The following is a 23935-nucleotide window of genomic DNA, read 5'->3' on the forward strand; positions in this document are numbered from 1 at the left end:
GGATATTGTCAGCAAATAATATTTTATCAGAAAAAATAGAAGATTGCTACTTCTTTTTTCCTGTACTACTACTATAAAATTATAATATAATATAATATAATATAATATAATATGTTATATTATCAAATATAAGCAATAATAATTGATTTGATGACCAGTACTACTGTGTGTCATTGAGATCTGATATTATCATAACCTGCTATCATTTAGGTCATCTGTACAAGCCTCTCTTCTACCTTCAGGATTTTTATCTCTACGATAATTAAATCTACATACTCAAACTAGTGGTGTTAAAGACCTTTTCCCCAGAACTGATAACTTTGACACAGATGGATTAATGCATGTGTACACAGGCACATGAATATTTGATGTGGCTTCGATAAATGCAGTGCTGTCTTTGGTGAGACTCAGTTTTGAGGATTTTTCTCAAGGATATTCTCAGCTAGGAGGCTACCTTATTTTCAATCTGGGAGCTTCAACTCTTTGAGGTGGAGTATTCCATTTTAAGTAGGATTTTGGAAAGTCTGTGCAACTCTAGGTACTAAAATGATGAATCTGGTTTTGTCACTAATCATAAAAATATGATCCACAATTTGAAATTCTTCTGCTCTTCATCAGAATTTTAAATCTGAAACTTAGAAAGCATCTTTAAACATCTGGCCTCAGAGCACAACATAGCTGGGAATTACTGTACCTTATTTTTTTTTCATTAAAAAAAAAAAAAGCACTAAAAAATCTGATTTTTCCAGGAATAGGAACAAGTTCTTCTCAAGTGAGAATAAAAATATTATGGGTCCCAAATATTACTAATGTTCTTATATGATTGCAATTTTTTATTTTGGGTTAACTTATAAATATTTGGATATATTATTGCATATATTAGCAACAGATCTCTGTTTGGACCTATTTTCCTATATTTTCTATTTTCAAGTTCTAGGTGTATGTCAAAAATCTGTTGCTTACAGAAATAGCATCCTCTAAATTGAGTTATCTGCTAGTTAATAGATAACTAATATTTTTCCTTACCTATGGGTGCTTTCTTACACCTTCCATTTTCATCTTTTATAAGTTCTTGTTTCCAGACATCATATTTCAACAACTCAAAAGAATGTAGAAACTAAAAAAAAAAAAAAAAAAGCACACATGCATACTTAAAATCATCTCTTTCCTGCTAATTTTCTAGATTTGATAAAAATTGCTTTGAATTAATGAATACTCCCTATTGACTTTTGAAGACTTGAGACAGCCTGAAATAAACTGACAGTATTCTAAGAGGCAATTGTCAGAAAGTGTTTATATCATGATAAGCAATACTAAGTATACGTATACAGATGAGTGTTCATCTCCTTTACTGATAAAAAGAAGCCCTTGTCTAAGAGTAGGGTCAGATTCAAATAATTTATATGAAGGATAAAGTGCATTTGATCAAATTGTCAGTTTTGCTTTAAAACTGCCATCCATTTCTATATTGCCAGAATGCAAATCAAGATGATTCTCTGACAAAAAAAAAATCCAAAATAAATTTACAGACATCTCAAAAATTACACCAGACAGATGCAAATGGAAACTTTCAACTTAATGACCTGATTAGTCTTTCCTGCCTCAATTCTCCATCCACATGGTTAAGATTGCTAGAAGATTGAAAGTCTTGCAGAGTTGTTATCATCATCATGCCAAGGCATTTTTGACATCTCAGATATAAAGCAGAAATAATTTGGAAGTCATTAATCTGGTCTTGATCTTAACTGATCTGAATCTTTAGTATTGTTTAAATAGTATTTCATTGTAGTATAATGTTCATGATTCACAGAAACTGTACAAATTGGAAAAGCATTTGAGACTGTCAAGGTGTTTTTATGGTAGAAACACAGAGAGTTTAAACAGTGGTTGCATATAGCTTAGATATAGCTTAGATATTAACATTTTTCTCCTCTATTTGCTGAGAATTTTGGTATTTTTTTGTTTTGCTAATCTTATTTCAGAGAAAATGTGATGCTAGTTTTAATGAATGAAGATGCAGCCAAAGAACAAATTGGTATAAGTTTGCTTTGGAATATCTATCTCCTGATTCATACAAAAAGTCAAATCAAAACTAGTTTCTGGCCTCATCATTTATTATATGTGGGTTTTCAGGATGATTAGTAAACTTTAATAAGAATTGTCATTACCCAGTCCTTTGGGTAGTCACTTCTATACAGACAGTTTGGGGTTTTTAAAATCTATTTTAGGGGAAAAGTTGGGTGCACGAGTTTCTATGTACTCATTGTGTATATTGACTGTGGCTTCAAAATATATGTATAGAGAATAGAGTCAAGGAAGTGGCTAAGAATGAGACTTCTGTTTTCATGAACCAATTATTATTATTATTGTATCTGGAAAGAAGGAAGCATTTTCTTCCTTCCTGTTCTTTATGATTTCTGCCTTTCCCATGCCTTTTAATTTTTTAAAAAATTATTGTATGGTTAATTGGTTGATTGGTTGGTTGATTTGATAATCCTTACCTTTGAGAAGATGCCAGCACGGCCCACAGCTCCTATTTTATTAGTATAGTTCAGGAAACCAAGACTTCCTTCTGTGGACCCATAGAATTCAAATATTTTAACTGGGCCAAACCTCATCAGAAACTCTTTCCATACAGAAGGTCTAATACCATTTCCAAGGGCAATGCGCACTTCATGAACTCTGTCCTCTTCTTTCTGTGAAAGTGAAACAAAAAGAAACATCCTGTAGCTGGGAAAAGTGGATCTAAATACCTAAAATAGATCTAATACTTTCTAACAGAACAATTTTCATTTGTGAACTGCCACCTTGACTAAAATACTTCACAGAATGGGTTTTTTGCTGTTGTTGATTTTTTAAAATAAAACAGAAAAGCATAAGAAATCTTGGTCTGAGGTTGAGGGGTTTTTGCAGGGTGAAAACTTTATTTCTGTAATTCTTTGAATTTTTATTTATGAACTCTATAAAGAGGATGTATATTAAAAAGTTTAAAAGATTTTAGCTGTAAATAAATGGATTTTAAGGAAGTGCCATTTCCCATAGAATAGAAGTTCCTTTCCCACCAAAAAGAGAAGTTTTCCTGTATCAACAAAATTGTGCCTTAGAAAACACTTGTGATACACAAAAGTTGATTCTTTTTGTAATTATACTTTTGTAGAAAATTTTGCACATCTGCCGTGTTCCTTAAAGGAACCTGAAAAAGCAGCAGAATAACTCAAAGCTATAATAACTCATATTATTAGGTTCATTTTTAATCTTAAATCCAGATTCATCAAAAGATTATAATAAAATCTGCAGTCAAAATGTAGTTGCTAATGTATTATTGTTACATATTAATGATGCGATTATTGTGGTAAACTATTCAAAAGTTTACTTGCATAAGTGCTTTTGGCATAGGAGCAGACTGCTCAGCCCCCTGCCTATAGGACTGCAGTCAAGACTCTCAGAAGCCCTCACTTTTTTGGAGGTGTAGTTGGGATTGAGTAATTAAGTTACTGTTATGGCTAAATGTCAGCAGAAAATAAACTTATTTCAGGTCAACAGGAATGGTTTCTTCAAATCAAATAAATGGTTGGTTTGGTTTTGTTGCAATGCTATTCCAATCTTTAAAACTGTAAAATTATGTTTGATTTCTAAATAATATTAGGGTGATTTAAAGATGGAACTTTGCCTTGTAATTGCACTGAAATGTTTTAGCAGAGTCCCAAACTTTTGACTTTCAAAAACATTCACATAAATGTGAATAAAACATAAAATTGTTTTGTGAACTATGCAGACAACATCATTTGATCCAGAACTGTGTTTTATGGCAGATAAATTATTTGCCACAACAGGATCAACTGTAAAGCAAACCTCACTGTTAAACACAGCAATGAAACTGGAGTTTGATATTCCCTGCTTCTGCCTAATCAGATGTGTTTTCTTTTGCAATTTTAATGATAACTCTGAAGGAATAAATGTTTTTGGTCACATGTATGTAATCCCACTCAATTTTAAACCAGCTGGGACGCTGACTGGGAGACTTCCTTCATGCATAATGTTGTCCCTTCTTCAACACTTTGTCTTCAGGATGAAACTATGGGTTTTGATTTTTTCCCCAGTGTATTTTGTGATACTGTAAGACTTGAAGTAAAACTCAAGAATTTGAGAGATTACAAGCAATAGAAGAAACTGTTATTCTTACCTTGGTTCACGTCTGGTTCAACAGGTGTGATCTGCAACATTTCCCTGAACTACCTTGAATTTTAAATGTCTTTATTTAAAAGTTACCTGGTTCCCTTTAAAAACATTCTTCGACATACTCAGTCACAGAGTTTCTGTCCACATGAAGAAATCCCCAAGTGCCTCCTAGTTTCCAAATCCATGCTGTTTCTCAGTTTGTGAGGCCTGGGCATGCTCAGTGAAAGGAGGGAAGGACAGACACCCTGTGCATGATGTAGAGCACACTCCAACAGGTCCCTCATGTTCAGTCCTAGTCCTGAACCATACCAGACCTATTACCCTGCATGGGTTTCTTTCAGTGTAGATGAACCTGTACAGCAGAGGTTAGATTCTATATATGTATATAACATCTGGTTATATGTTATATGTGGTCATAGTCTAGTAGGATACGTGATGTTGACAGAGCTCCTGATGTACCTCATCCACTCCTGTTAGCAACCTCACCTTCCCCAACTCATCCAGGCCATCTCTGGTTTTCCCTCTTACCAGTTGCCGGTTAAGTATCTGTTTCTTCTCGGTTAAATTTTTGTTATTGAGTCAAGAAAATATAGTTCTCATGGCTTTTTCCTGCAGGAGAAACCTTTACACAACTGGTTTGGCCTAGCTAATTATTCTTTTGCATTTCCCTGATCCATGGACTACTGATACAGTAGTTGCTGTTGGCCAGGCCTGAGTTCTGTTTCAGGCTTGTTTGTATAGGCTTGAGCTCTGGCCAACAGCTATCCTTCTTGTACCCTTTAGTACTTTTTATCTTTGATCCCTCTCCTACATTCAGACCACCCAATAATAAGATTCTGTTCAAACCAGCTGGAGAATTCTTTCAGATATTTTCTTGTTCCTAGTCCTTGCATTGATCTCTGACCAATACCATTGGAGATCATTTGAACTTTGTGCTTGGACATGAGGCTTTCTGAGGTATATAGGAGTACTTCTTGTCACCTCCCTTCAGTAATAGCCTAACTACGAAGCATAAAATTTAAAAAATTAACCAAGCTTTCCCAAAAATTAACCAATTAACCCATCATTGAGAAATGAGAGTTGCAACTTAGTAAACATTTTCAGACTTGTCACTGTTTGACATTTTACTTTGTTGCAAACCTGATCATGATCTTTAGGACTCTTATCTCAGGGGGGACCAAGATTTTGCACCACACTGTTAGTACTTTGGCTTCATAGAGATACATCCATCATCACATATACAGGCATGTAAGAGAGTGTGCCTTTGGAAGACCTCTAAGAAAAAGACTTAAACTAATAAAAACTCATTAATCAGTTTCAAAGTTAAAAATTAACCATCATCCATTAAATACTGAACATAATAGGTCACTCTTGATAAACAATTACTTTGGAACAGAGCACTGAAATTGTTACATCATTCAATCTGGTATGAACTCTTTTTGGTCATCGTGAATGCTGAAGCTTTTACAGCTTACACCATTTCCTGACTGACCTGTGACTTCTGGTCACTCAGATGAAAAGCCAACAAGCCTGGCTTTGCAGAGGCACTTCTGTGAGTGTCGGGCTATGTGTCCTATTTGTCACCTCTGCATTTGCTGGTCTAAACTTGATTGCTATTGGTAATAGCAAGGAATACAAGACACAAGGAACACTGTAAAAAGCTATCAAACATTGAAAATACTATGCTGTTCAGAAATGAGTGAATCTATCTGACTTTCAGATTTGCTATATCTTAAAGCTGCATTTGCAAATGGAACTTACACAGGGCTGATTGCAGAGATAGCGGCAGAGTTCTCCTATATATAAAAATATGGTAACATTGTATTTCCTACAGTCATTCCAAAATTGTCTCGCAGAAAATTTCTTCTTCAAAACACAGGTCGCTCCTATGTGATGAAAACAGGTAAGAAATTTCAAAATAGACTTTAAAATAAACCCCTTGTCTTCTACCACTATTTTAACCAAAAAAAAGAGAAAAAGCTTGTCATTCTCTTAATTCAGTTAATGATAAATTCAGCTAATTAAATAAATTGTAAGCTATTTCCAACAGGATCCGTCTGTTAAATGAAACCTGCACAATTAAGCCTTGTTTCTTTTTCTGAGTAGTAACTAAAAACTTAGAGTAACAGAAGCAACAGAAGCAAATCTTTTAATGATCACTCATTGTTAGGAATAGGTCACAGCCTAAACATTTTGTTTCTGTCAAGATCATGAACTAGTTTAACTCTGAAAAAAGATCTTGGAATGGGGGAAATTGTAGCTCACAGCTTCTCTATTTGTGTGACAAGTGGTGAAAAGGAAACAGGCTGTCTTTGTTGTTTCCATTTCATTCCCCTTTTTCTGTTCCTTGACAACTGAGAATCAAAACTTTTCTTTTCTATGACCCTGATGTTCTTTTAGAGCTTTCAATTCCAAAAGCCACTTCATTCTACCCTCTCATATCTGCTTCCCTATCCCTTCCTAAGTGTTGTCAGTCAAAAATTTACAAATTTCTATCCTTTCAAAAATTCCTTTTTGTCCAAGCCCTGTTTGTCCTGTGTGAGGTTTCCCAGGGCCTTCCAAATTTTGAATCCCTTCTATTCCACTTTTCCCATCTTGCCTTTATTTTGAAACCTTTCAGAGTTCCTCCTTTATTTTGAAACCTTTCAGGGCTCTTCAGCCTCACCCTCCTCAAAGCTTTGTCATTCAAATCCCAGGCTCCCAGATCTCTAGCCAAACACCTAAGAAAGACGTTACCCTACATTTTCTGTTCCAAGAAAATTCATAGTCTCAAACCTCTTCATACACTCATTTTCACATCCCCTTTGTGTTTCTGTTAGGCAGAAGCAGTTTTGCCAGCAGTTATGTAAGCCAGCATGCCTGTCTGCCTTGTTCCTGAATAAACAAAACAGTGAAATGTCTTTTAAAGCATTCCAGTTATATACTTAGTGTGCCAAAACCCAGCATCTAGGCAAGACTCTAATGACAGAAAAGGAGGATGTACCTGGGAAATATCTGGTTGCTAGCTCTCTACAAATAACTCCCATTATCAAATTTAGAAGGGGAGATTTTGTCCTTTTCCCTATTTTTCACTTTAATATGATGAATCTAGCTCTGTAGTTCTTACTCAAATAAGAGACTGAAAAAACTCCACAAAACATTTAGTCAATCTTATTCTGAAGGTTGGGCTTCCACAATGCATTTGTATCTTCTGACACTAAAAATCAACCACAGATGCCTGTGTGAATGCCTTTACAGACTTTTGGCATAGGGTAGAAGTATGATTTCAGGTTAAACTTACAGAATATATGCAGTGATGCTAACAATACACAGACTTCAAGTCATTTTATGCTGGATTTATACAATTATTAGTGTCTGTAAAACTATGCATATACCTTAGATATTGTCCGCAAACGGGGGAGGTGATAAAAATGATAAAATTACAAAAGGCTTTTGGTAAACATAATATTTGAGTTACCAAGCAGTTATTCACCTAATAACATGTTATAGCCTTGTCAAGTTAATGGAACTTCACTAGAAGGTAAATATTACCTAACTGAATGCATCCACTGATGCCAAGAAGAGAAGCACTGATGTGGTACAGGGGAAGAGTGACATATATAATATCCTGAGAAACTGCACCACACTGAGTCAATGCTAAGGAGGCAGCCAGAGTTCTGCGGTGAGTGATGATAGCAGCTTTTGGGAAACCTGTCAAAGGGAAAGAGCAAATAACTACAAATGTACTGCATGCATTAATAATTTTGCTGAAGTAGAATTATGATGGGAATGTATACAGGGAGAATTCTCGTCTTCTGAGTCTTTGTCCTATGCTTTGCTGTTCTATGATTATATCTCCTTAGTCTCTCAGCTCCTACACTCTTTCTGCCTGTAATTCTATTTAAACAGAATTATAGAGTAGTTAGGGTTGGAAGGGATAATGTAAAATGTATTGCCAACCCCCCTGCCATGTCTATTTCATCTGGGGGACAAAGATGTCTGACACCTTCACAGGCGTGTGCAGGTCAAATATACATACAGGTTTCCCTTGCCAGAAAGTGAGAATGGGAAAACATCTGGAGAGCCACTGTGTCACTCAGCTTCTACTTGCAATAGAAATAATTTCTGTGAAGTTGTTTGGATTGACTAGTGGATGGATTTCCCCATTCTTCCACTCTAAAAATAACTCCTATTTCAGAATCAGAAGCAGAGGTTCCACTGTTCTTCCTTTCTGAGCAACTCTTAGAGACTGACTTTATTTGCTTTACATTCAAGAAATTAATTTCAGCCATGGAATATCTATGTAGAAGTTCAGTAACTGAAATTACACTATTGTGTAATTTCAAAAACACTTTAAAGTGTACTGTGCTTCTAAATAAATCAATCCTCCCTGCCTTAATTTGGAAATTCAAGTTCTGTCTTTTTGCTTAATTTATACTGCCCTTATTTTCAGAGGTGCAGCTGTACTTTGTTAGTACATATCCTCACCTGTACTTCCTGATGTGAAGATATGCAGAGCTGTGTTTCTTATGTCAGTGACAGCTTTAAGATGAGATGGAACAGGATTATCAGGCACTTTGTCTAGTTTGTCTAGTAGGGTGTGAACATGCTGGAGAGGAGAACTGGCACTCATCAGCCAGACAGCAACATTATTTTCCAAGAGATTCAAAATAAATTCTTTCTCTATTGATCCTAAACAATCTGTCAAGTTAAAACAAACAAACAAACAAACAAAAAACCCATGGTAATTTTTAAAATAAATACAACTGCAGACCTGATTACTAGCATTGAAATGATATATCATACCACTGTATAAACCTACCACAGCCATAGGAGGGCTAACCTGCATACTGGACAGTGAAAAAATCATCATGATGTTCAATTTCCCTATATTTCTCATGTGGCTTTAATTGCAATTGATCAAACACCATGAACTTAGTTGATGATGCCAGTATATAGGATTTAATTTAATCACATTTGTTCCAAAAGTTGGTGCATATACCAAATAGCAAACCCTCACAGATTCATATGGAATTATGGTACTACTGTCAACCTGTATAAAAGATGGAAAAAACAGGAGTAGAATATAAATAAATTGCCTAGTATTGCATAATGTGCCATAAACAGAGATGAAATTTCAGCTCCTTACGCTGTAAGCTTTGCTTTAAGCAATGCTACCTTGGGATCGCTACTTAAAGTAGTTATAAAGTAACATACATTTTTATGCAGGTATTTTGACCTGAAGGAAATCACAGCTACAAAGGGAATCTGTGTCTTCCTGTAGTCAGTGAAGTTTTATATTAGCCACATAAATGAATAAATAAAAATGGAAATGAAATTGTGCTAAAGTATTTTCCAAGGCTGTTTTCTTGCTGATGCATGATTATTGCTCCTGATACCTTGTCCTTGGAGAATTTCAGATTTAAGCTTTTAATTCTACTAATTAATTGCATGGGCTTATTTTGTGTTTATAAGCTTGAAATGTAGACTTTATCTCTTTTCTCTCCTTTTTAGGCAACACTGTCTCTTTCCTTAACTTTTCCCTCCTTTTCTTCCCTTCTTTTAGGTGTTTGTATATATAAAGAGCTTGCAGCTCTGAAGGGCTCTGATTTTCTATGTTTGATAAAAGCAGGAAACAGTAGAAAGTGAGCAGTGAGTGAAACACAACACAGAACTTACCTTCTCCTATGACCAGTGCTTTTGCTGCGCATGTATTAACGCAGTGCAGGAGAGATCTTGAGCGGATATTGACATTGAGAAAGGCCACGATGAAGCCCAGCTTGGCTAGCCCGAACCAGACATGGATGAAGTCAGGTCCATTACCCATCAGCAGGGCCACGGTGTCACCTTTTTTCAGATTCCCATGGTGCAGGAAGGCCTGTGCTACCCTGTTACTCCTCCTGTCCACGTCCTGGTAAGTGTACACCGTTCCTTCATAGACAAGGAATGGCTTGTGGGGATTTTTTTCCACTGATTGCCTGAAAAGGTCAGTTATGGAGAGAATTCCACTTTTTGCCCACTTTTTTACTGTTGCCTTTGACCTCTTCCATCTCAAGAAATAGATCAGGTCTGCCCAGAAATAGGGGAGAAAGATCTTCAGAGAGACACACAGCACCACTATTCCTCCAGCAACTGTTGAAATCCACGTGCATAACATGCTTGGAGCTGGGCAATAATAGATTTAGTGATCTCAGACATATAAAATACATACATTATAATAATTTACACTGAGTTTTATGACATAGACTGGAAGTTAACAAGCTAATTACAATTCCAGCAGTTAATTTGAGAACTGTTAAAAATACGTTATTAGGATTTACTAGAATAAAAAGACCCACAAAAAAGAAGGGATTTAAGAGTAAATAAAGGACTGTGCAGGATTTTAAACTTGTAATCAAAACTATGTCTAGATTTTTTTACTGTCCCATGGCAAATACTAAAAAAAGGTGAAAACAAACATGCCAGGCACATGCTATCATATGTATAATATGTTATATACCATATACCTGTAAGATTCACCAAATGTTGTTCTTTGCTGCCTAAGTTATATTTTCTGGTCTGATAGAAATTGAGACCATTTGAGACCAAAAGTTTGAACAGTCTAATCAACAGACTGTACATACACAAATTGCAGGCACCATACTCTGAAACTTCTGCATCTACTGAACTTTCCAGTTTTCACCATAGGATTTTCTGGCATTTGCAATAAATGGTGAATAATAACTTTGCAATATTTATATTATTTACATTATTTACAATAGCATCCTGCAGTCTCAAATGAAATCATGCACAAACACAAACTGAAGTTTGGAAAACAACCTTTATAGCATAACAATTATTAATTCTGTAAGGTATTTCAGGCAAAAATTAATTGTCATCTTTTCAAACAGTCGTAGGGGAGAAGTTTTGAAGATCATACAAGATCCTTAGAGCATAATATAGATAGCATTGACCAGTCTCCTTTTTAAAGTTTCAGCCATGATTACTACAAATATTTGAAATGTCTTATGTGACAATCTAGGATTCAGGAACACTTCAGAAATCTGAAAAGCTTTTCTAAATGGGATGACCTCCACTCTGTAGTTTAGAAATATCTTACTGACAAGCTGTACTTTTGTTATATTCCTCAAGCTTGTTTACATTTTAAACAATGTTCAATGAATATACTTGCAAAATTCAGGGGAATTCTTGCAGAAAGCAAGATCTTGTATGTACCATAAAGCATATGAAATGTATTGGTAAAAGAGCAGCTTAGAAATTAAAGCATCACGGCATTAATTGTGCATAAACATACAAATGAAGTTAAAGCATGTGAGGTACAATGTTTTAATGTTCTAAACAAAAATTCTAAACCCATCAGTTTCTGAAGTCTTCAATTTGTAAAGAGACGTTTTTAGTTACCTTGAAATCTTCTTGATTACACTGTGTTACCTCTCTGGCCAAATGTCTCATCTTTCTGTGTTAAGAAACAATTGAAGTAGCTGCAAGTTTATTCTTACAATAGAAGTGCCATTAAAAGACCCTCTGTTTTAGCTCATATGGCTCCTTTACTGCCTTTCTTCCTTTCTCAGAATGTTATTGTTTAATGGCCAAGGGCACAAACAGAAGACCTCCTGAGTGTCATGGCTTGTCTATGACTTGGAAACCTTTGCTCAGCTTTCTTTGCCACATGCAAGCATGCAAGATTCACTGAAATGAATCAACCAGTAAATTTAGCTACAGGCAAAGTCAAATTGGCAGACTTCATAAACTGAACCAATAAACACATAATCTTAAGAGAAAATAAATAAAAGGGATGATGATGTTAGACTATGTTTCAGCCCTAGCTTTCTTTTAGCATTCTTATATTACTTGTATTATCAACATAGCCATGGTGTATAAGTAAGAACTCAAAGTAAAAATAAATAGAGGGAAAAATAAGCAGGCTACAGGGAAAAAAAAATTTAGTCCTCAAAGCTGTGTCAGGATTAGTTTTGGTTCACCCTTTTCACACTTGAATGCGATTGGAAATGCCCTTGTTTTAGAATTGTTTGCGCAAAATAATGTTTATGGAGCGGAAAATAAAGAAAATGAAAGGGAAAAATATAGAATATATAGAAAAGGAATGAATTTTAGGAAAGGTGACTATTGTGAAAGAGCATGCATCTCTCTAAGAGAGATTACAGTCCTACAGCCAGCTGCAGTGCAGAAATCATACTGTTGTCACCTGCTGTATGCCTGGAATGAAAAGCCTGATGCTTGCTTTTGATTGCAGTATTCTGGCAATACCACCAAGATTGCCTTTGATTATTGTTTGAAAGGTTTCTCCAAAGCATTCACAAAAGTACATGCACAGGAAATTAAATTACACTCCAAATGAAGGGGCTGCTCAGAACAATGAAATGTTTTCTCAAATTTAGGCAAATTCAAAACACTTTGGAAAAAAAAATCACACACTGTGATAAGTAGGTCCTGATTTTGCTGTAAATGCAAACCAGTTATTTCCAAGGAGGAATTAAATGCATGCTTAATTTGCAGTCTAACCAAACCTTTTGTATCCTTCTCACAATATCAGGTACTAAGTTACTGTCAAGTTCTGGCATGGTTTGGTTGTTTGTGCATTTGGGTTTTTTAGAGGCTGTCTGTCAAAGTATGAAATCTGATTGTGTTATCTCTTGTTTGCCTTATTTTCACCAAGTTTCCATGAAGTGGAGTTTTTTTGCATGTGTATCGAGATCTTTATCTCAGCATGGTCATAAATAAACTTAGTCCATAAAGAATTACAGAATCATAGATGGTTTGGGTTGGAAGGGACCTAATTTCAGCCTCCCTGCCATGGACCACCTCACATTGGACCAGGTTGCTCAGAGCTCCATCCAGCCTTGGATGCTCTAAGATATTTTCTCATGTTGTCTTTGGTAAATTTACTCTGAAGTCCTGGAAAGTGCATTTGAAAAATTATCTTAAAATAACTTGATCAATTCCTTTAGCCTGATTTTAATTAATGTGCAGTCTGGTTATTTCCAGTCCTTAGTCTTAATCTGTTTATCTGTTGAGAGCATTCTATGCCAAAGAAGTATTAATCCAATGGAAACTGACTGCCAGCTCTTCTCAGTTGGAACTCCCTTTCTCTTTGCCTGGTTCTCATGTGGCATTATTCTGTTAAAGCAAAACAGGACAACAGAGCTGCCACCTGAGACACAGGCTATGACATGTCTGCAGCTTTGCTTGCACAAGAAGGGTAACTCTGGGAGACAAGGAATGTACTGGAGAGAGAAATAGCACAAAAATCATTCAGTCATTTAAAGGTCCAGCAAGACTATCCAGACATGTTCTCCAGTCCCAGGGGAATGTAAACAGCCCTGTGTGTTGGCCTCTATTCCTTCATGTCCTAGCTCTCTCAGCCACTTGAGATGTCTCTGAAATACCTGAGAAACAAAGACTTTCTGTAACTGCCCTTGTAGTGAATGCTACAATGACCTTGAAACTGCTTACAAGACTTTCTTTCATATGAGCTTTGCAAGATGGAAATAGTATTTTGAAAGACTTAGTGTTTTGAGCAATTGTCGCACAACCTATCCTTTGAAATTTGCAAGCACAAGATTTCAATTTAATTAATTGAAATTGGTCACCAAACTCACTAGGTTTGGTTTGTCATGGCTTTTTTGTTCCATAGAGTCAGAAAACAGGGAAAAGCAGGGTTTTGTTTACTTACTCTCTCTGGTTTCTTCGTCCTTTTTTTTCTTTTCAGCTATTCCTCTGCAATCACGAGGATTGAAAACATCTCCTTTTAATGAGAACTGATATTTTAAAGTATTTGTTAAGTATTCTTAACTATCTTTTTAGAAAATGAAATAAAATTCAAAAGGAAGTAGTCAGTGGTATCAAAATATACAATGGACTATTTTTCATTATTTTCTGGCCACCACATGAATAATGACAAACAGGGAAGGTTTCTAAATACAGAGAGCCCAAATATTTACCAAGAAATATGGTAAGAATTTTGTCTTCCAAGTAATCCATCAGCTTTGTTTCAGTGAAACAACATGCTACCTTTGATAAAAGTAATCTAACCAATAGGCAGCAAAATCTGAATTTTGAAGATCACCATATAATTAGCAGGAATAGACTGAGATGTTTCTCTGATTGAAGCAGAGCTTCAGAAAATTTTAATGTAAGCAAAAAAACCAATATCTCTAAATTGACTTCTGATGATGCACTGGACATTGTTTTATGTAAAATAAGAAATTACCTTTAAATAGAAGCCAATATTATAATTCAGCCAATTTTATACCCAGTTCTTTTTCCAGTATCCGAATGATAAAGGAAAGCATTTGCTTACCAACCTTTTTTCCTGTGTATGCTGATTAATGTCCTGTATGCAATTAGATCATTTCTGCCCCTGTGTATCCCTTGCAGCAAGGTTGCATGGGTTGTCTGAAAACGTTTGTTTAGTCAGAGCAGATGCTCTCTTGAAGCTCCACACCTAGAGAGTGTTACTGGTGACTGCGTGCCTAGACATACAGGCAAAGACTCCTTTCTGTCCCCTGGATATCACAGGTCCCCAGCTCTGTAGCTCCTTGCTTTGCAGCTGTCTTGAAGCATGTGAGTGAAAGGGAATCGGACGCTGTATTTTGGAACAAAGTGTATTTGCTGTCTGTATTGAGAGTTAATTGTTAAAAGATTAAGAAGTCAATGATGCACTGCTGGTTTATATTCTGTTGAAATTACTGTTTCAGTGCAATAGAAGCAACTTAGTGATGTTTCCATATGCTCCTAAATACAGTATATACAGTACACAGAAAACATGGCTGTAACATTTTCAACATTGTCATGTAGTCTATGCAACAGGAACAAAAGCCTTTTATGATTAACACATTTTTAAAGTTTAGTCATGCAAATATACAAAAAATTTATTTACATTCTTATTATACAATGTAAATACTGAAAAAGGACACTATATTATGTGGCACTGGCAGTGCACTTGATTGAGGAAGTAGATAGGGTTACATTAATGAAAATACACACACTATTGACTGACCGTTTAAATCATGTGCACCAACGTCCTAATTTTTGAAACTCAAAAGTACAAGCTAGACAGCTTTTTAAAAGGTTGTTGAATACATGTGGATTGCTTGATTCCTGTTTGCGTATTTTAAACTTTTTATTAGACATATCTTTTATATATATATGAATATTTCCTGATGCATTATTATGGCATTCAGTTATTAGAAAATCTATCGGCCTTTACTTTTCTCTCTCTTTTTTTTTTTTTTTTAATGCATAGTAGCTCACATTATTTAATTAGATTAGAATGCATCACATTATTTAATTAGATTAGAATGCATTAGTTAAGGTTATGGATTTTGTTTAATTCACATACTACATACATATTTTATTTTGTTTACTGCATTTGGAGGACATAATTTTGAGCTGGTAATACAGCACCCTGGCACTTTATGGAAAGACTGGGCTATCATCCTGATTGGAGAAAAAGATTAAAGACACTGTAAAGGGAAGAAGATTACTATGGAGCAGATAGCCTGAAAACATGACTCATCTGTTGAAGAACATGAAGAAAATGGCTTGGAGGAAGGGTCAAGCAGAGGGAAGATTTGGCTTCTTTCTAATAATAAAAATAGTGGTTTGTGATTTTGTTACTGTTTTTGTTTCCTTGTGAATAAATTATTTTAAACGTTATGGTTTTTATACTTGAAAACAAGGACAAAATTGGGAAGTAAAAAGTAAGGCTAAGAAGACAGAAGAATTTCAACTGAAGAAGAATCAGCAGAAGAGAAAGAAAGCATTTATTCTGTAGCATAATGGCTTTGAGTCTTTCCTAGCAGTCCTAGATTTCAGTCATTTACCTAGTAGCAGAAACTGGACTTGTATCATACATTCCAGTATGTGTCCTGCAGATGACTAACAAACGTAAGTAAAGCAGAATTGTGCTACCTTCCTTATTTTCCTGTTTAATATCTCCAAAATGAAATTATTAGACTAGATTCTTTACATAAATTCTTTCACAGAATCACACAAAGGTTGAGCTTGGAGGGATCTCTGGATGTCATCTTGTTTTCTGGTTCAGCAGAGACAGCTAGAACCACTTACCCAGAATCATGCCAAATCTGCTCTTCAATATTCTTTCTCCTGTCACAGGACACTGCTGGAAAGAGCCTGGCTCCATCTTCTTTGCAGCATCCTTTTTAGGACCTTTTAGGTTCAGGCCTTTTTGCAGGTTGATCAGATCCTCTCCAAACCTTCTATTCTCCAGGCTGAACCAGCCCAGCTTGCTCAGCCAAGGAGAGATGCTTCAGTCCCCTGATGATCTTCATGGCACTTTGCTGGACTCTGTCCAGCACGTGCAGCTCTCTTGTACTGGGGAGCTCAGAACTGAATGCAGTGCTCCAGGTAAAGGATCAGCTTCTTTGTCCTGCTGGCAAAACTCCTAAAGCAGTCCAGAACACCATTAGTGGCAAGGGCACATTGCTGGCTTATGATCAGCTGGGTGCCTGGCACGATCTCCAGGGCTTTGGCTGCAAAGCTGGGTGTCCTGCTGGATAGCTGAACATGGACAGGCCTGGGGAGGTCTGTCCTCAGGGGCAGGATTTTGTGCTTCCCCCTTGCTGAACTGTTTCGGGCTCCTGGCCTGGCAGAGTATGGCCCTGGGGAGGATGCAGAGAGAAGTTATGACTATGTGTAGGAGGGATCTTGTTGCTGCTGTGATGCCTCAGGTTTTAGCTTTTATATTTTTCAGATTCTGTTCTGCTTTATTATGTAAGTGTAGGCTTCATATTAGGGGATAGTAAGCTCTCTTCACAGAGTAGGTAGCAAAACAATTGCATCTTTAGCTGAGGACCCAAGCACAGCTGATCCAGATCTCAGGCCCAAGAGCATGAACAGTGGTGGACTGAAGAGAGAAAACAAGAAGGATGGGACTTCATGGGCTAAAGCTGTAATTGGACAATTAGCTCCAATATGCTAATGAACCAAGACTTATAAAAGTGTGAGCCCCCGAGATCTGTGGTCCATTTTGTGGCCATTTTGGGTTGTGCTGCACAAGGTGGATCTGTCCTCTTAATAAATACCTACTTTATTCCTTAACTCTGTCTAATCTCTGCTCTGGGTCAGCCTTCACAAGGCATCAGCTATAGCAAGTTTGCACGAAGCAATGCAGGCTGGTAAGAAAGCAAAACCCCAGGATGGCAGAGGGTGTGGTGAGGATAAGGCCTGGAGTGATGAGCACTGGAACACAGCCTGGCCCTGAAGACCTCTGTCTGGGAACTTCTGCCTGGGACCAGTTGCAGACATGCAGGTCTGAAGCTGGGGAGCATTTCCCTTTGAGGGAACAACAAAATCATACCTGGCACTCCTGGGTGCCTCAGCTGCCTGAACCTGTCAAGGCTTAGGAAGTTCCTCTGATGGATCTGGAGCTGGTCACTAAGACCAGCAATAAAAAAACTCCCCTCAAACAACACTGGCACCAAAGGCCTCACTCAATGCTCCAGCCCTCAAGAATTGACTCAGCTGGAGTCCAGGCATGAGTCAACTGAGTGAGACTCAGTAGCCAGATAAAGCAGTAAGGCCACAATCCATTACTTGGGGAAAGTCAGTAGCCAACATCACAGTCTGTCACTCAGGAACATCTCAATGTTACAAAAGATTCAGTAAAAACCCCCACTTCCTCAACACCGGTATTCATTAAGAAGCAGGCATTCTTTACTTGGCTGGATGTGCAAGGGGGTATCTCCTCCAAATACTATGCATGCTGAGTTAGGGAAAGTCTCTGTTTATGTACTGTATTTTACATACATATTCATATTGATTTTTCCAAAATAAAAATAAATATGATAATCATTTCCACAAAATCATGAGCGCATTTTCTTTCCCCTTTATGCATGCTCTCTTCTGTCCTAGGGGTCTTTTTGGTGATCCTTACTGGTGGGTGACCACAGTGCTGACTGACACCAAGTGAAACTGGCAGAACACTGGGGCTGGTGGACTTCCAGTTCTCCTTCTTACACAATGGGCATTGTGTAGTTCCACAGGCCAGTGGATTTTGAAGAATAAGCATTGTGTTAGCTCACTGGGTGTAGAGAATTTATCATCTGGTAACATCAGTACATCCCTTGGTGACATCAGTTACCTGGGAGAAAACACTATCCAGCACTAGGTAACATCACAATGGGCCATCCTCACCCAGTGCTCTCTTCAGAGGCACTGTGGCCCAAGAACATGTGTCTGGGGTTACTGTAGTGCCACTGCCAACTCTACCCCTCTGCTTCTTACCTGTGTTTCATACCTGCCACCGAGGCCTCATCCCTGTGTTTCAAAGCCCCATCAGGTCTCTATGGCCAGGGCAGACATTTCCAGGCATATCTGGCAACTCATGCCTCCCTGAAAAGCTACAAGACAAAGCCAGCAAAATGTCTGTGAGACTGACAGCTGCTGGTGGCACTCACGCAAGAACTTCATCAAGCTCACATCCACTTGCAGCTTCTCAGGACACCCAGGCAGTGACAATTGTGGAAATGTGAAGAGGCCACCAAAGGCTGAGTCTCTCTTCCTCTGCCTTACCTCAGGTAATTCTCTCCAGACACTAAGGGGGAATACACATTTAGCAGCTTCCAAACAGGTGGATATGACAGTTTGTGTGCAAATGGGTGAATCAATTTTATTTCAAAATAAAAAAATCTCTGCTCCTTGCTTTGAACTTTGAAATGTTATTGTGATTTGTTTATTCAGTTTTCATAGAGGTTTTGAGATATACTCAGAATGTTCCAGAAGGCTTTTAAACTCTGCCTAGAGACCAACAGCATAATATGATCTATATAGTTAAAAGCAAGATTACGTACCGTATCACATAGACATTGTCCTTGCTCACAGAGGATGGGGTGGGGAGCAGATTGCTTTTCAGAGGTTAAAGCTGTTCCATTTATAAGTGAGTACAGTCTGTACAGGGAATTTACTATTACAGGCCTCTTTGTACTTGTATGTTCTCAGAATCTTAGTTTCCATGAGATTTTCAATACAAGTTGCCTCATGCCATCAAGAAAAAAGACTTTTTGATGCATTACATTACCAAAAGCTATCCTCTAATTTTATTGTATATTTATAACTTGCTATATGTGCAACATGACCCCAAAGAAAAGAAAAGAATGTGAACAAATGAAGTAAAAGAAGTATGTAATACAAAGAAGTATGTAATACAAAGAAGTATGTAATACAAAGAAGTATGTAATGTCAATGATCACTCTTCCCTTGCCCCAAGTACTCTGTATACCATGTAAAAAAAATCACATCAAGTAATGCATTCTTACCAAAAATCAAAGGAATACTTTAGGCTGCAAGAAAGAAGAACAGCTCAGACAAGGGGATGCACAGATGGTAGAATTTGAAGTCATGGTGGCTTTGGTGGCCCTGTGAGCTAAGAGGAGCAGATACCATTTTCCTGTTTCCAGGTTTCTCTAGGCTCTGTTGCAGAAAAAATTGGAATACAATTTAGATCAGATCAGAACAGAAGCATTTTATCACTACAGCTACAGGAGAAAACAGAATGGCCAAGCGACCATTGCTGCTGGTAAGAACTCTGTCCAAAGGAGAAAGACACAGAGCTGATAACACCTGACATGCAGGTTATACAACTCCTTCTTTGTCAAAACTGTGTCAGATAAGCAGGATATGGTAGGTAAAAACAGAGATTTAAATCCTTCAGATAAGTAGTGTCTATGCAGTACATCTGTTTACAAATGATCTACTCCTTTTATGCCTTTGTAAATAAATCCTGCTGACTGGCAAGACCCTTAGCTGCAAATGTATCTTAAGTAGGGAGACTGGTAGAGGCCTATGAGACATTAACTATTTTGCTTCCACAACACTGGATGAATTAATTTTTTCCTACTTTCTAAAAACAGCAAAATCAGAGAATGTCACATGAAGTCATTTTAGCTATACATATTACACCAACAACCCTGAAGTCTGCAACATGAACAAAATGTAGGCAGGAAGGTGAGTAACAGAATACCCCATTTGTGCATCAACTGCCATTGAAAAAAATACAAATGTTTTAGCTAAATCGCAATACTGCCCATAGATTTAATGATTTTTATTATTGTGAAAGGATAATTTCTATTATTGTGAAAGGATGTGTTCATCTAGTAAAAACATGGACACTAAAAGATGTAAAACAGTTTATTGTGAATTTTTTCCCTCTCTTCTATAACAATTAAAGACAAAGAGGAAGAGAGATGAGATTGGAATTTAAATGAGAAAAAACATCAACTGTGAAATAGTAATAGATCACAGAAATTCAAATAAATTTGGTTTTTTTGCCTTTTTTTTTTTTTTTTTTTACTTTGGAAAGGGAGACTTATAAGGATAATTTGAACTGTTAGTAGATAAAATCTGGAAACTTTTCAAAGATTAAAGTTAGAATAATCTGATAGTTTCTCTGGAGAAAACTGATTGTGCTCATGGTTTAGGTTTCCTTCAGTAAAAATACAGTATTTTCTGGCATTACCAGAATCATCTTTCAGCACTCCAGCCAGTGGAGCCAGCAAGGGGAGGAAGAATTCATTTCCCAGGCAGATGTATTATGTCAGACCTGTTACTGACTTCTACAAGACAAACAGTAAGCCATGCTAATTTTTAACTTCATCAGAGTAGCAAAAGCTTATCTAGATAGACACAAGAGGTCCCTAATTTTCCCAATACATGCTTTGTAGTCAACTTCACCAACTCAAGCCTGCAATCCATTTCTATTTTCTTAAGCTGTTTCAATTTTTTTCAGTTTGTGTTTGGCTCTAACAGCTAACAAGTTTCTTTCTCTTGGAAGAAACTTGTCCCAGGACGTTCTTGATCTGACATTATCTGTCCACATTAAACTCACCTGAGAAAAATTGTCTATCAAAATTATAACAACTGGTATAAACTCAGAATTCATAATTCATAAAATGAAAACCCATTTATGATGCTTATTACAGATATTTGTTTATACAGAAAAAGCAAATCTGACCTTGCCTTATGTCCTGGTCTCAGCCAGGGTATAGTTAATTAATTTCCTCTCAGCAGCTGCTGAAATGCTGTGTTTTGATTTCAGAATGAGGATGATGTTGATAACACACTGATGTTTTGGGTTTTGCTAAGATGTGTTTATCCTGAGTCAAGGACTTATTTTTCCTTGTCTCATGCTCTGCCACTGAGGATATACACAAAAGAAACTGGGAGGGAGCACAGCTGGGACAGGTGGTTCAAAGTCCCCAAAGGGATATTCCACACCATAGGATATCAGGCCCAGTGTGTAAACTGGGGGAGTTACCCAGAAGGGGGAGGAATGATCAGGGTTCAGGAACAGGGTGTGGCATCAGGTTGTGAGTGATTGATTTGTGCATCACTTGGTTTTTCCCTTTTTATTATCATGATTATATACCATTATTACTGCATTTTGCTTTATTTTTTCTAATTAAATCATTCTTATCTCAGTATACAAGTTTTACTTTGAGTCTCCTCCCCAGGAGGAGGGGTGGGGGTTAGAGGGGACATTGAGCAGGGGGCTGCATGGTGCTTAATCTCCAGCTGGGCTTAAATTGGGATACCTTAAAAACCCTCATCATGAGCAGTGCTCATGTCTGTGAGTGAGCATGCAAACATGGCAAGTCTGCTTGTTTGCATGCAATTAACCCCAGTTAATTGATCAAATTCTTCCAACTGGAAAGAGATGGGATGAGAAAACTGCTCCTGACAGACTGTGGAGTTAGTCTCTCCTTTCTGAGAGTTACTTGATGAGTAGATTCTGAGTGCCCCTGTGCCTGGAGGTCACTGCTGCAGTCCAGGCACCCCAGCAGCTTCTGATCCTACATCCACCTAAATGCATTGGACCCTTTCTCAATCACTGTTTGCACCCAGGCTGAAATATGAAGAGAATGTGAAAAATCATGGCAAAAAATAAAAGCATCAATACAAGATATGTTGTTGATTTCTTAAAGCCTCACGATGGAGCACAGAATGAAATGCAATGCTAGAACTAAAGGGGTGAGAGTCCAGAGCAGAATACCAATCCCTGTCAGTAGCCTAGCCCCAGTTAAATTATTTAAATGGAGAGCAGTGAGCCAAAGTGACCCAAATGCATTATGGTGTTCTGCTGTTCTGACACTGCTGGAGCAGGTCCCTCACCAGGAACAAGGACCTGCAAGGGAATCTGTGGCACACGGCATGATTCTCTTGGCAGCAGAATACACTGGCATCATCAACCCTCCAAAATATTTTCTATTTATGAAAAGCAGTTGAAGAGCACCTGCTGGGTGCATTCTTTGTGAGGCTGCTTTAAGACCAGCAGTGAGGGTAGAGGATCTTAATAGAAGCAACAGTGCACAACACACGTACAAGAGATGAAGCTCTACTGGCAATTCCTGGGTTGACTGTTGCACTTGGGAGAAGGGAGGAAGAATACAGACTCCTTCATCTGCAGTGCTTTCATTCAATGACAGAAAAAAAATCTGTTAACTAGAGTCTATACACACATGCATTAAAAATATCCTCCAGGGTATTTTGCCTATGTGGGTGAGGAGGTGTGAGGCAGGGAGGGTGGAGGAGGAGCAGCAAACTGGGGAAGTCAGCAAGATTTGGCATGTTGCAGCTACTCTGTGCTGGGGAATTATCTTTCTCTCATCCTTTCGTTTAGGATGAATGTCCTAATTTGTAGGTAAGGAAGTTTAGAAGATGGGAGTTGAAAGTCTTTCATCAGAAAGATGCGACTGCAGGCGCAGCATGGGGGTTTTTTTGCACAAAAAGGGTGCAGGTACTATCAGGAAAGGGCAGAGCAGTGTTGGCTGTACAATATATGAGGTATACAGATGATTAATATAACAAAAATAATTAGCTATCTTTAAGCTTTTTGTTGCTGAGTGCATCCAAGCCACTGAGAACAGCCTGCCTCAGAAGCAGTATGAAGCCAGAAGAGAGGGTAAGGTATTGCAACTTGTATTATTTCACTCTAGCAGCAAATTATACATAGATAGAATGGCATATTTTCCTGCTGCACTTTGCAGGGGGTTCCCATTCTGTAATGGGAACAGGAGTACTTCTCTGAGCAGCCATTCTCAGGGAGCCTGTATGATCAGGGGCCAAAAGAAGACTGGAGAAAATATGGGCCTGCTGCTGAATGGCTCAGGGGACCTGGTAACAGATGATGTGAAAAACACTGATGTACTCAGTGCCTTCCCTCTTCAATATTTACTTTACAATATTTTCCAGCAATGTTTAAAGTATTTTTGACCAGTCTGCTCCAATAGGTGTCAAACCCAGTAAGATCCTTTGAGGCAAATCAGACTATTTCAGGTCTGAACTTCTGATCGCTGAGGATGATTGTTATCTCACACTGAAAGCATTACTGTCATGATCCCATTTACTCTTAGTGACTTGAACCTTCCTCTCTCTGGGTTGTCTCTTCTGCTCTTGCTGGCACAGTACCTCAGCAAATTCTGCCAACCACGTCAAATCTTGAAGCAATGCTTGCTGCACAGTTTGTTGAACCAATGCCTCCAGCAGCAGCTTGACTTCCATATAAAGTCTCCCTGACTGTCCTGCAGGATTCCAAAACAGCTGCAATTCCCAGCAGGGAGCTAGGGCAAGGACAGAAACCTCCAGGCTTTCTGAGGCAGCCTGTGGGTCAGGGATTGTGGCTCCTCACGCTCCCATCCATGCCCTGGCAGTAGGGTCAGCAGAGGGTGGGCGCTGGGACCAGCTGGGCTGAAAGCACAGCAGGTGGGAGAAAGAGGAGCATGTGGAGATGGAAGAAGTA

At 37.8% G+C, this 23935-nt stretch overlaps 1 protein-coding gene across 1 annotated transcript in view; it reads right to left on the minus strand.

The window, feature by feature from the left end:
* LOC129132794 (long-chain fatty acid transport protein 6-like) overlaps positions 1-23935 on the minus strand; it is a 64309-nt gene that overhangs the window by 7021 nt on the left and 33353 nt on the right. The window contains exons 2-9 of the mRNA XM_077171039.1: positions 18427-18542; positions 16249-16802; positions 9838-10323; positions 8647-8859; positions 7711-7869; positions 5941-6065; positions 2502-2696; positions 1027-1117 (exon numbers count right to left, since the gene is read on the minus strand). Coding sequence (XP_077027154.1) covers positions 1027-1117; positions 2502-2696; positions 5941-6065; positions 7711-7869; positions 8647-8859; positions 9838-10323; positions 16249-16324 — 1345 coding nt within the window. The 5' untranslated portion in view covers positions 16325-16802; positions 18427-18542. The remainder of the gene's footprint in view (positions 1-1026; positions 1118-2501; positions 2697-5940; positions 6066-7710; positions 7870-8646; positions 8860-9837; positions 10324-16248; positions 16803-18426; positions 18543-23935) is intronic.

Source organism: Agelaius phoeniceus, chromosome Z, assembly GCF_051311805.1.
Source record: "Agelaius phoeniceus isolate bAgePho1 chromosome Z, bAgePho1.hap1, whole genome shotgun sequence".
Lineage (NCBI taxonomy): Eukaryota > Metazoa > Chordata > Aves > Passeriformes > Icteridae > Agelaius > Agelaius phoeniceus.